The 12,715-nt window shown below is 43.8% G+C and overlaps 1 protein-coding gene across 1 annotated transcript; it reads left to right on the top strand.

Moving 5' to 3' along the window:
• Nucleotides 1–8,351: 8,351 nt before the first annotated feature.
• Nucleotides 8,352–12,029, top strand: epcam (epithelial cell adhesion molecule). The gene is made up of 9 exons (XM_070916156.1): nt 8,352–8,712; nt 9,483–9,584; nt 9,698–9,959; nt 10,068–10,133; nt 10,250–10,316; nt 10,431–10,529; nt 10,629–10,826; nt 11,454–11,498; nt 11,629–12,029. The coding sequence occupies exons 1-9, from the start codon at nt 8,652–8,654 to the stop codon at nt 11,650–11,652; spliced, it is 924 nt and encodes a 307-aa protein (XP_070772257.1). The 5' UTR covers nt 8,352–8,651; the 3' UTR covers nt 11,653–12,029.
• The last annotated feature ends 686 nt before the right edge of the window (nt 12,030–12,715 follow it).

Below are 12,715 nucleotides of genomic sequence, written 5' to 3' on the forward strand. Positions count from 1 at the left end.
AAGACGTGTTTCTTGGACAATCCACATCTTGTTTGCCTCACAAAGTCCTTAAATCTGTCTTCTGTTTGATTTTTTATTGGTATAGATTGGAAAAGAGGCAACAATAAAGGTAAATGGCTTCTACCTGGATTTACCTCGTCAGTTTACTTGATGAAGAGAAAAGAAATCAGTAATATTTTGTACATTCAGTGCAGTTTATGAACTACTCTTTCAAATGGGTCCAATTAATCAGAGCCTAAAAATCCCACTGAATTGCCATTTTTGCTTCACTTCATTCATTCAGCCTGACATCATGTCCATGATTGACTCATATGAATCGCTGAACAAATCAGAGATGTTGGCAGCAATTCAAAGTCTGGAACCAGGCTAAGTTGACCACACTTTATGTATTTTTTGGAAAATAGCAATAAAAGAATATGCGTTTTACCGAAACACTGTGTTCCATTGAGAGCGTAGCCCTTTTTGCAGACACAAGAAAACGATCCTGGGATGTTGATACACTCAGTTTCATTGTCAGGACAAATGTTTTCCTTCTGGCACTCATCTATGTCAGAGCAAGTCAGGCCGTCACCCACGTAACCCAGGTCACACACACACTGGTATCCAGAAGACGAATAGTGGCACAGGCCATGACTGTGGCAGGCAGGGTCACACAGCAGGCTGGGCGGCACACAGGAATTGTTGGAGGCCACTGTACCGTTCAAACATGAGCAGACATGAGCACCAGGGGAGTTGATACACTTTGAGAAGGCTGGGCAAATGGTGTCAGACAGGGTGCACTCGTCCACATCCTGACAAGAGAAGCCATCGCCTTTGAAACCCTGCTGACAGGAGCAAAAGAAGTCCCCCATGAAGTTGGTGCATAGTGCCCGTGGGTGGCATGTACCCTCCGCAGAACACTCATCTATATCTTCACACTGGGTGCCATTTGCAGAAAAACCTCGCTTACAGGTGCAAGTGTGGGAACCGATGGTGTTGAGGCATGTGGCGTTGACATGGCACGGGTTGCCTTTACACTCGTCCATATCAACACAGTCCATGTTGCTGGCAGGGCGGTAGTAACCGTCCAGACAGGGGCACTCGTATGACCCGTCGATGTTCTTGCACTCTTCATTCACTCCACATGGATCGATCAGTTCCTCACACTCATTTATATCCTGGCAAAGAGTCCGGTTGACCAAGATGAAGCCCGGCAGGCACAGACAAGAGAAGGAACCCTGGTTGTTGAGACATGTGGCTTTGTTTCGGCAACCTCCATTATCCACCTGACACTCGTTCACATCATCGCACCGGATCACGCCATCTCCAGAATAACCCTCTCGACACGTGCAGTTGTAGGAGCCAGGAAGGTTAATGCAAAGGGCATTGGAGTGGCACTGCTTGGCCAGCGAGCACTCATCCACATCCACGCAGGTGAAGCCGTCTCCCCTGTACCCTGCTGCACACTGACATGAGAAGGAGCCAGGCGAATTCGTGCAGGTTGCGTAGGGACTGCAGCGGCCTGCCACACACTCGTCCAGGTCATGACACTTGGAGTTATTGAAGATGAAGCCGCTGCCACAGTCGCAGTAATAAGACCCGCCAGTGTTGACGCAGGTAGTGGTAGAAGGGCAGATGTCAGGTGTTGCACACTCATCAATGTCTTCACACAGTCGACCATCTCCTACAAAACCTTCCAGACAGGAGCACTCGTAACTCCCAAGCCTGTTGATGCAAGCAGCGTTGGGGTCGCATTTATTGTCTTCAATGCATTCATTTATGTCTGCACATGTCAGTCCGTTCCCTACAAAACCAGTGTTGCAGGTACAACGATACGACCCCATGGTGTTTACACAGTCTGCATACAGACTGCAGATGTTACTTGCACATTCGTCGATGTCCACACAGCTCTGCCCGTTACTTTCGAAGCCATTGCTGCACGTGCAGTGGTAGCTGCCGGGCAGATTTTTACAGCCTTTGTAGCCAAGGGAGGAAGAACACACACGAGGAGTCTCGGAACATTCATCTATGTCCAGACACAGGTAGTTTCCATTGCCCTTATAGCCAGCATTACAGGTACACACATAGGAGCCAGGGTTGTTGGTGCAGGTGGCGTTCCAATGGCAGATCCTTTGGTTGGCGCATTCGTTAACATCAGTGCACTGGAAGCCGTTGCCCCTGAACCCGACTTTACACTGGCATTGTCGCCCACCCTTGTAGTTAGTACAGAGGGCACTGGCATGGCAACCCCCGTTTTCTTTTTGGCACTCGTCGATGTCCTGGCATTTGGTGCCATCCCCGACATATCCGTTGAGGCAGACACAGCTGTAGCTGCCCAGTGTGTTGTTGCAGCGGGCCTTTGGGTGACAGCCATGCAGGCCACTGAGACATTCATCAATGTCATTGCACAGCAGACCATCGCCCTGGTAGCCCATGCGGCACGCACAGGTGAAGTTGTTTTTGACCTTCAGACACTCGGCCTGAGGGTGGCACTTGCTGCCTGCTGCCACGCAGTCCCTCAGGTCAGCAACTGAAGAGAACAAGAGGGCAAGAAAGGAGCTTGAGACATACTGAATACTGATCATGTGTCAGCTCAATTCTTATAAATGTGTTAAGGGAGCATCTGGAATTTGGCATCTACCGCCTGTATGCTGGGTAAAAACAGAAATGACAGTTTCACTGAAGGTAAGATACCTGCACAGCAGTATTCCAGCACTGCAAATAGACTTATCAGCCACAGGAGTGGAAACCTGCGAGGGCAAAGAAAAGAAAAAATCATGAGAATCTAACGACCATCACCTGTTAGCGTAACACACCTCTCTGTTTTTCAGAAACATAGTGGCTGTATAAGAGAGATAAGACGGATTCAGTCCTCGCGAAGGTAAGGAGACATGAGTTTCACCAGCTTTGCGGGTTTTTTTAAATCAAAAACACAGCATGTAATTCTTCAGTTCTGAGGATTATGTACCCATGCACCGCATTTAGTCTGAAATGTCATCCAGCTCTCTTCTTGAAATAGGGAGTAAAGTCTTGATTCGACCTAATTGCAAAGTGTGTGTTACCTGTCTTACTGTACTTTGCGTTTCCACAGCCTACTTTCATCCACTGAACAATGGTCGGGTGTCTATTGTTACGGTTGGCGTAACACAGATAAACCTCGTCTTATCCTGACTCGCCACTCTGGCTTATCCAACCTCGCAAATGATTCCTACCAGATAAAGTTTGCTGATGTAGATAATATATCATTTTACTCAATTCAACACCATGTTTATTTAATTTTCAATGTATAAGGTTTTTCAATTGTTGTAATTCATTACTGCCAAAAGTGACATCAATCATTTTCATGTTGCTCATGGAGGCAGCAGAGTGTTGCTGCATAAGCTGGTTGGAATACAGAACTTCCCAGACGCTCTCTGCCACTATAGTTTCCTTGGGGAAGACTGAAATAAAGTTGTAATCAAGGTGTTTTGGGGTTAGCTGATGGGGTTAGGGCTCTGGTGTAAAATGTGTTTTCCCACAGTGTTCGTTGCAGGGCTGTCAGTCACCCCAATATGTTTAAAGGCAACGACTCAAGGAAGTAGTTTAGCTGAATTGGAAGAATGACAACAACCCCTGTTTCTTCTTATTAGGTTACCATCTAAATGTTAACGTCCCCCCCAGGACATGTAGGGCTATTGTCTGTGTCTCAAGAGAAGGCTCTGGGTGGACTGTAAGAGTACTGAGGCAGAGAGACTCCCGTTACATAAATGCAGAACTGTCTACTGTAAATCACGTCAAGCCTGAGGGACTGCAACTAGGACAGAGATGGTACGACAGCTGCCGTAAAGTCAGAGCAATATATATAATATATATATATATAATATACTATACTTTTTTTCCCACCTCATTTGTCTTTATGTGACTTGGTTGCTGTGACTCTGCGATTTCCATTTGGCATGAATAAAGTACTCTATCTACATATACAGATCTTTTTTTTCAATTTTTAATTATGAATTCAATCTATGCCATTTTGGCCAGACCTCCATTGTACATGAGTGATTTCAGTTTGACTGATTAATAAATAAATGTAATGGAGGGAATTATAGAACAATTCTTTAAATTACCATTAAATAACTAGAGGGAAAATTACATAAGCACATTTCAAAATGAACAAATCAATACATCAGGAAATAGAAGAAATAAAAGGAATTTTTTTACATAACCAAACAATTGTTCATGAGAATTAAAACCTTATTAATAACTTCATAATCAATCATACATGTGTTTTAGGTTCTACTGACAAAAGTATGTCATGGCCTGATCCATATAGGAATGAATGAATCATCCAAAATCAAGCCTTTATGGTTTAATCATATACACATTGACCGTGAAACAAAGATCAATAAACAAAATGAAGAAATATAAAACTTGGTTCAGGATCCCATGATGGATGGATTAATGATAACTTCACAGATGAATCTTGGTCTTCGGCCACCACTAAAAGAAGGCCCAACAACACAAACAAGAAAGACATAAAAAGAAAAGCACAGAATGCAGCAGCAGAGATCACTCACCGCATATTTCCCCGTCTCCAAGGGGTCTTTGAGTCTTTCGTGGGGGACAAAGTGCGAACTCCCCTCCTCTGGCTCTCTCTACCTCTCTCCGCCTTTCTCCGCAGAGTTGAACCTCCGCCGTCGAGCAGCCTCTTCCGCTTCCTTCTCCTCCACCTCGGTCTTGATTCCTCCACCCCTGGGACTCGGGACAATAGCCCACCTCACCATACCACGCACTGCCCTGACATCTTAAACCGCTGGGAAGGGGAACACCCATATTCCCCTGCTTGTGTGTCAGCCTTCGCACAATAAGTGGACCGGTCCCCTAAGGCCTTCGTTTGTCCTCCTCGCTGTAGACAAGAAGACAGGACACCAAAGTGACTTTCATTCACCTGTTCAACCTGGGAGAAAGGGATTTGGAGCCTTCTAGTGATATTTTACTGTTTGATTCTTCTGTTTTTGTTACAGATATCAGTTTGTATGAAAGATGCGGAACATGTGGATCATATTACAGTCCCAACTGATACCAGTATAATAACTTGAATCAAACCATTTAGATGTCATAGCCTCCAAACTGCTACAAGCTGCATATCTTTGCTTGTGGTTTAACCTCCGTTTGGTAAAACATAGCTGGGTATCATTATATCAGTCGATCCAGTAAATGTGAACTGAATTGACTCCTACATGCTTTGCAATGATTGGTATTCACAGCATTGTCCTATGTGGCAAATCCAAGTCATATGGCATTAATATCCGATCAAACTAACCAGAATGTCTCATTTTAAATAGCTGATCCTGCTATTATTCCAAGACAAATTCTTCAGCCCTGTCGACACAGAGTCATAAATCCTTGGCAGCAGCTACTGGAGAGATAAGGCAGCCACAGATACTGAGCTGGTTTATGAGCTCCGACCACAGGCGGGCAAAGTGGAACCATATTTACGGCCTCTTGTAAAGATTTCAGTGTCTGATCGCTTGGGCCCGCACAATTGTTTACCCTTGTTGCACTTGGCATTTTAGTCATGACGGTGATGGTCTCTGGGTTTCATACTTCTTATCAGTCTGGGGCTGTGACAAACACAGTTTTCTCAGGGAAGCCCTGACCACGAAAAGCAGCCCAAGAACCTTCTGTGCATCACACTCTCCCAGTGAAGCTCCTCTCTGGCCGCAGTTCTGTGAACCTGTACTAAGGTACAGCAGGGCTTTGCTCACAATGACAACACTAGCATACTGCTGATAGCAGGCATAAAGCTTACCATGTTTGCCGTCTTAGTTTGGCACGCTTGCATTTGCTAATTAGGGCTAAACATTTTGCATGAGGCCGCTGGAGGTGTCATTTGGTTTGCAGGTATTTTGTCATAAGTAGCACTACTCCTAAATTTGACCTGGTGATGGCACTAGATGAAAAGTTATTACAATTCATGCTAACGGACAAACACACACGCACACACACACACACACAAACAAACACACACACACACACACACACACACACACACACACACACACACACACACACACACACACACACAAATGCCTCTTTACAGTGCAAACACAGATGCACACAGTATGCAGACTCCTTCCTTCCACTTTCCTGGAACATTTGTGGTACATCTACGAACAAAAACTAGTGAAAACTACTCCCACACTCCTGTATTTTCTGAATGAGGTCTCGATTTGAAATTTCATAGGCAGCTAAATAAGTATCAATTGAAACCATATATAAGGGATAAATAAGGGTTTTTTGTTGTTGTAAGGGAATGTTTGCGCTTGTCAATCAACGCCAGACGTATTCCACACTGAATACAGAACACACTGTGTAAATTAACCGTCTCCCTGGATGAAAGCCTGCAAATACACACTCCATACACGTTGAATAATGACATGATTACATTGTGACACCTCTCACAGCTGACTGCAACTAACATGTAGTTGTGATGAAGGAGGTCTGGTGATCAAGATCTTAAATAAATATACCACATGTTTTAGTGACCTTTAATCTGACCAGATCTAATATTTGGTATTTTCATCCCGAAGGGGCCATGAATGTGTGTGCCAAATTTCATGGCAATCCCTCCAGTAGTTCTCCAGACATTTCACTCGATGCAACACATGTCAACCTCACGGTGGTGCTAGAGGAAAAGTCAGGGGATCACCAAAGTCACCAGGGGGCCATGAATTTCTGTACAAGATTTCAAGGCAATCCATTCCGGTGAGATCTTTCAGTCTGGACCGGAGTGGTGGAGCGATCGACCGACACTGCCATCCCGAGATTAAAATATACATATATTATACTTACGCAAACTCAGGGTGTATGGGGTGGATTTGAGGGTTAAGATTTCATTCTACCCCGCTGATTTAGAGAGCACAGTCAGGTATGGGACGTCAGCATGGCAATCTCACTGTGCAGTTCAAATCTAAGCTTGCTCGTCCGGTACAGAACGCTATGAAGGTTTTGGGGAGGAATGAAGGCCAGTCCCTCCAGTCAATATATGAGCAGTCTTTTCTAGCACAAGCGCAGAGGATATTGTTTGACCCATCTCATATTCTCCGTGCCTAGTATGAGCTCTGGCCCTCTGGCAGACAATATAGAGTACCCCGATGTAAACTCAACTCATTTGTGCCTACCTAAATTTAAATTTCATATAATGTTGCTTGAGGCTGCTGGGGTTGGGCAATAGCTTTGTGGTGTTGTTACCACTGGTTGTGTAATACGTGCAATAGGAGTAATTTGGGGTTGTGATTTGCTACAGTATGTGCTGCTTTGTTCATGACAACAGGTTTACAAATCCCCACAAAGTCTGAGCAAATGATAAAATGTGAAACTCCCAGTGTCGGCTAGGACCGCCCCTGCTAGGTTACTTGGGTGACGTCTAGTCTAAGTCTACGTCTAAGTCCCCTTTCTGTGTTGCCCTCTTGATTCTTGATTGGCGGCAGCTAATGAACAAGGATGGTGCACTGCTTGTGAGACTATTTCTCAGATAGATCATTGCTATGAAACCTGAGGCTGTGACTCAGCTGCGTCACCCAACAGAGCGTGACTCATAACCCCTGAGAAATGTTTTCCCAACCTCTGGTTTCTGTCGAGTAAGAGACCTGCTCGGACAGTTGGTGATGTCATCACGTCGCACGGTGTCTCTCAGTTCATGATAAACAAGATACAGTACATATTTAGACTTATTTGCCTGAACATATTGGGATATCTTAGGTGTACGGTGTAAAATATGAACAAAAACACATAACGTTGGACACAGCTAAATGGTTTGGTATATGATGTCGGAACACCTACAACAACGTGATAAAACATACAAAGCACTGACAAATCATACAGTAATATTAGAACAGAACAAAAAAGACATATTGGGAATATATGAATACAGTTGCATATGTCACTATAAGCTGTCTAAAGTGATAACAAATAACATCCTACAGGCATATGGTACAATATATAATATTTCTATGGAAACTCTGATAATTAACTTCCTGAAGGAATATAAAAGTGGTTCTTTAAGTACAAAGGTCACTATAAACACAGCCTACAGAATAAGACAGTTTTACAATGATAACTGAACAGGAAAATACTGTATGTGACTAATAGAAATGTAGAATCTAGGACATTTAGATTTATTGACTAAAGACTCAAGTATGTCAACAGAAAGAGAGAGAGAGAGAGAGAGAGAGAGAGAGAGAGAGAGAGAGAGGCCAAATATGGTCATACCGGAAAAAAAGGTGCATTTGCCTCCTCCCTCCCCATCATTATGCAAATCAGAGTGACATCACGAGCCTACCTGTCTTATAAATTGACTTCATCACAGCTCACCATCAGTTGGACAACAACAACAACAACAACAACAACCGAAAGGGATATAATCAACAATCAGCTCCACACAATAACTGCACTTTGGTGGAGCTCGTGCGCCTTTGAGTCTTTTTACCTGTGTGTGTGTGCGCGCGCACCTTCCTCGAGTTTCTCTTCAAACAGGTTCGACCAGGACACACCTGCGGGGAGGTAAAAAAAAAGAAAAAAAAGGGAAGCCTCCTGTTCCCGGACGCCATTCTTTTACTCCACCTCAGACTTGTGTGGACGACGGGCGGACAGACGTTTCTTCACTGAGTCGTTTTGGCTTTGCTAACTCCGTCATGAAAATCTGGATTGCTCTCGTGCTCGTTGCCTTCGCGGCGGGAGCCTCGGCTCAAAGCTGTAAGTAATTGGATTTATTCACCTTTTTTTTTAATATTAGGCTGAAAATGTCTTCCAACGCAGTTTGGGCCTGACAATGTGGCTTCATTGTGATGTTACAGTATTCATTCATTTCGAGAGCACCTTCTCGACAGGGGTAGGAAGTTGAAATGGTTCCTTTTTTTATTTTTTTTATGAGGTGTGTTCCAACAGGCTGTAGTTGATGTTTAACCGCCTCTCCTGCCTCCAGTGTAACCTTCGAGTTCGCTCGTACAAAGTGACTTCAGCTGTTTGGCTATCGAACGGCAGTAGTTTCGTTGTTGAGTGGGGGTTGGGTGGATTTGTCCCGCTCTTCGGGGACTTGTCTGTTTGGAGAAACCAACGCCCAGGTGTTACATAAACCTGCTAGTCTACCTGCAGTCCTCGCCCCCCCTTCTGTTCCGTTTATAGGGCTGCCCAACACACAATACAATGGCGCCTTGACATTCAACAGCCTATGATACATTTAGCCTGTTTCTTTAGTAACTAAACTAACTCTTAACTAAATCATACTGCTTGCCTTTGTCCAATTATTATTATGTTTTATATATATATATATATTGTCAAACACAAGCACAGTATTGTGATAAAAGTTTAGCTGTTATTTCTAGATATTTGAAATATTAAGTGATATTAAACTTGATGAGCACTTCAGTTGAATTAAGAGTTCTTGTTACGGCTTGCTGGCATCATTTTACTATAGATGGTGTTCGTTTTCAGTCTGAATGACATCTTTGTGTTTCCCTGCTTAGGTTCATGTGCTACTATGAAGTGGGCCACCTGTGATGGAACTCCATGTACTTGTAACGTTTTGGTCGGCAACAACGTGAAGCAAACCCTGAACTGCAACGCACGTAAGTAAAAGACGTATGTTGCGAACGAATCTGCAGGTTTCCCACCCTGCAGCCTTCCTTGTTTTTGTTCTTGCCTGCTCACGACGTGTCCGTTCTTTTTGTTTGACCTTCAGTGATCCCCAAGTGCTTCTTGATGAAGGCGGAGATGTACAGAGCTAAAAAGGGCCTGGACACCCGTACACTGGGAGGAAAGCCAGTGGAGACTGCCTTCGTGGACAACGACGGCATCTACGACCCAGACTGCGAGAACGACGGCAAATTCAAGGCCAAGCAGTGCAACAACACCGAGGAGTGCTGGTGCGTCAACAGCGCTGGCGTCCGCCGAACTGACAAGGGAGACAAGACTCTCAAGTGTGAGAAGCTGGTGGAGACCTAGTAAGTGACTTCGTCCTCATCGCTGTGGAGGACCGGTGTGGTTACAGAGGACGAGTAGTTTAATTGTTCAGCGCTGAAATGTTAACCGTATGTCTCATTCTTCTCCAGCTGGGTCCGTCTTCAGCTGACACACAAACCAGTGAACGGGTCAGTGGATGAAACCAAATTGAAGGCGTAAGTATATTTAACAGCCCCCCCCCCCCTTCTTTTGTTTTTTTTTTTTTAAAGCTCAACTACATTGTGAACAGAATTGCAATATTTCATAATTGTAATTTCTTGCCTTAATATAGTGCCATTGCGGATGCCATTCACAAACGTTATGTGAACTTTAACAAGGACATGGTGAAGGAGATCCAGGTGAGGTGTCCAAAATTTTTTATATTTTTATAAAATAATATTTATATATTTAATTTTCAGAACAGCATTACAAAAATACCCCACTATATGACTAACAAAGCTGTCGTCCTGCAGTATGACCCAAAGGCCCGCATGATTTTGGTGGATGTGAAGAAGCCAATAGGAGACCGCAAGAGTGACCTGACCCACATGGCCTACTACATGGAGAAGGATGTATGTTGTAGCAGTATATCTCTCTCTCTATATAGACAGAGATGAGAGTCTCCCATTGACTGAACCTGTCATTTTCCTCCTCTCCTCTTGCTCCTGCAGGTGAAGGTGCTGCCCCTGTTCAAGAACCAGGAGAAGTTTGAGCCCACTGTGAGTAGCCAGAAGTTGGAAATGGACAACATCCTGGTGTACTATGTGGACGAGGAGGCCCCAACTTTCACCATGAAGAACCTGTCCGGGGGGATCATCGCCGTCATCGTGGTGGTGGTGCTGGCTGTGGTGGCCGGCCTGCTGGTCCTGGTGAGTGCATGTAGCAGTGGCAGCTGGTGACTCCAAAAAAAAAAAGAAGTGGGGCGGACAGCAGGAAAACTAACCCAGTGTAACAAACTGGCGATATTAGAAAAGAAATTATAAAAATGTCATTTTCTAGTGATGTGTTTAAAAGTAGTTCACAACTAATAATGTGTTGTATTTCCTTTTCTAATTTTCAGTTGTAAGAAATTCTGAATCTATCACTTCACCGCCTGTCCGTCACACTCGTGTGCATTACAGTGGTAGAGAACTGAAGCTAAAATTAGTAAATTCATTGGACCAATGTCAATATTGTATCCTGGTTGTTGATTGGTTAGGGAGGACGTCCTCCGTTGGAGCATCATTGTACGTGTTTTGGCCAATAACAGATTAGCATGGGGGGAAAAGTATCAAATCACCACTTCACACAGACTGCCCTTTCCCCTCTTGCCTGCCTTGCAGGTGTCGCTGTTGAAGCATTTCAATCAGAATTTCAACAATGGATTGAAATGGAGAGAAATAATTTTCTTAATGATACTGAGATTTGGAAATGGTTTATTTCTTAAACCTGTAAGTCATTGCTTTGAGCCGAGCTATCAGTTTTGAGTCCTAATTTTCTTTCTCTTGTGTGTGTAGTTCTTCGCCAGAAAGCGACAGAATCAGCGGTACAACAAAGCTCAGGTGAGACGAACTTCCTATGAACTATTTTATTTTTCATTGTCAATCAGTCTGTGTAAAACTAACTTCTTGCACCATAGAGTTTCTGTTTTAACCAGCTGTTGTTTGTTTCCTCTGTTATCTCATAATTCAGCAAAGAGAGATGGAGGCCATGTGAAGCCTTCATTGCAGTGAGACGAGGAGTCAGCTTGTACATCACAGTTTTGGATGAACTTTTTTTTTTTTGCAGTGGGAGTGTACCATTTTACGTGAGGAATGCAAATTGTAAAGGAACAATCAACTTGCTTTTTTTTTTTATGTTGTTGGCACTACTAGTGCCACCATTTATTTATAAATTGTGTAAAGTCTTAATGCATCATCCAATCTATATGCCATAAAGAACTGTGCTTTTTAAAATATGCCTGGCACATGCCACATTTTAATGCTTAGAACTCGAATGGTTTAAATTCCACGCCATAGATTGTACAGTTTCTTACTTACTAATGTGTGTGTTTGTTGGATTTGTTTTTAATAAAAAAAAAAATCTTATAAAGACTCTTATTGTGGCGCAGGTTTCTTTTGTAACGTAAAGGTTTGTCAGTGTGTTTTTGTCTGAGAGACTTCGTCTTGGTCACAGTGGAAAAGTACAGCAGGTCAAATGGGGGGAAGGGAACAAGCTAGAGGAAGCCACTGTGGGCACCGTTTTGCATGTTGCACTGCTTCTCGTTAACTTAATACGTATTTAAAATAGTTCTTCTGATACACAAACACTTGGTTGTTAAGATGGCCACAGTACATGGACATTTTCCCTCAGAAACTTTGTCTCGCGTGTAAGATGGCTGCTTGGTGGATGGTGGATTGCAATAAGCCTTTTCTTTACATGGGGCTGGTTTTCAATGGGTGTGGCAGGCCTGTTTGGAATGTGTCACTGTCCTCGAATGATTTGTGTCTTTGAAGGAAACTTTAATCCCCCCCCCCATGAGGTCTCCTTGTTGACATACTGACAGAAAATACACCTGTCCAACCTGCATGGACGTATTGTATGTTTGAGCAGAGACTTCTATGCGCTGGTGATACTGGTTGGCTGAGAATGCCTTGCTGTATGACAACACCTGTTAGTGCAGAGGGAGGTGCTTGGTGATTTCTAGCTGCCGTCTCTGAAACTGTTTCAACCTGTCGGTCAGGTTCTCTGGCTCATAAATAACGAACACATGCAGTATGTACACAACAAATGGTGAGAA

This window comes from Enoplosus armatus, chromosome 12 (genome assembly GCF_043641665.1).
Source record: "Enoplosus armatus isolate fEnoArm2 chromosome 12, fEnoArm2.hap1, whole genome shotgun sequence".
In the NCBI taxonomy this organism is placed as follows: domain Eukaryota; kingdom Metazoa; phylum Chordata; class Actinopteri; order Centrarchiformes; family Enoplosidae; genus Enoplosus; species Enoplosus armatus.

Bases quoted from the DNA above. Each gene is read 5' to 3' on its own strand.
- epcam (XM_070916156.1), top strand. From the start codon at position 8,652: ATGAAAATCTGGATTGCTCTCGTGCTCGTTGCCTTCGCGGCGGGAGCC. The intron at 10,530-10,628 runs GTATGTTGTAGC...TTGCTCCTGCAG, and splicing joins CCTACTACATGGAGAAGGAT to GTGAAGGTGCTGCCCCTGTT. The intron at 10,827-11,453 runs GTGAGTGCATGT...TTGTGTGTGTAG, and splicing joins TGGCCGGCCTGCTGGTCCTG to TTCTTCGCCAGAAAGCGACA.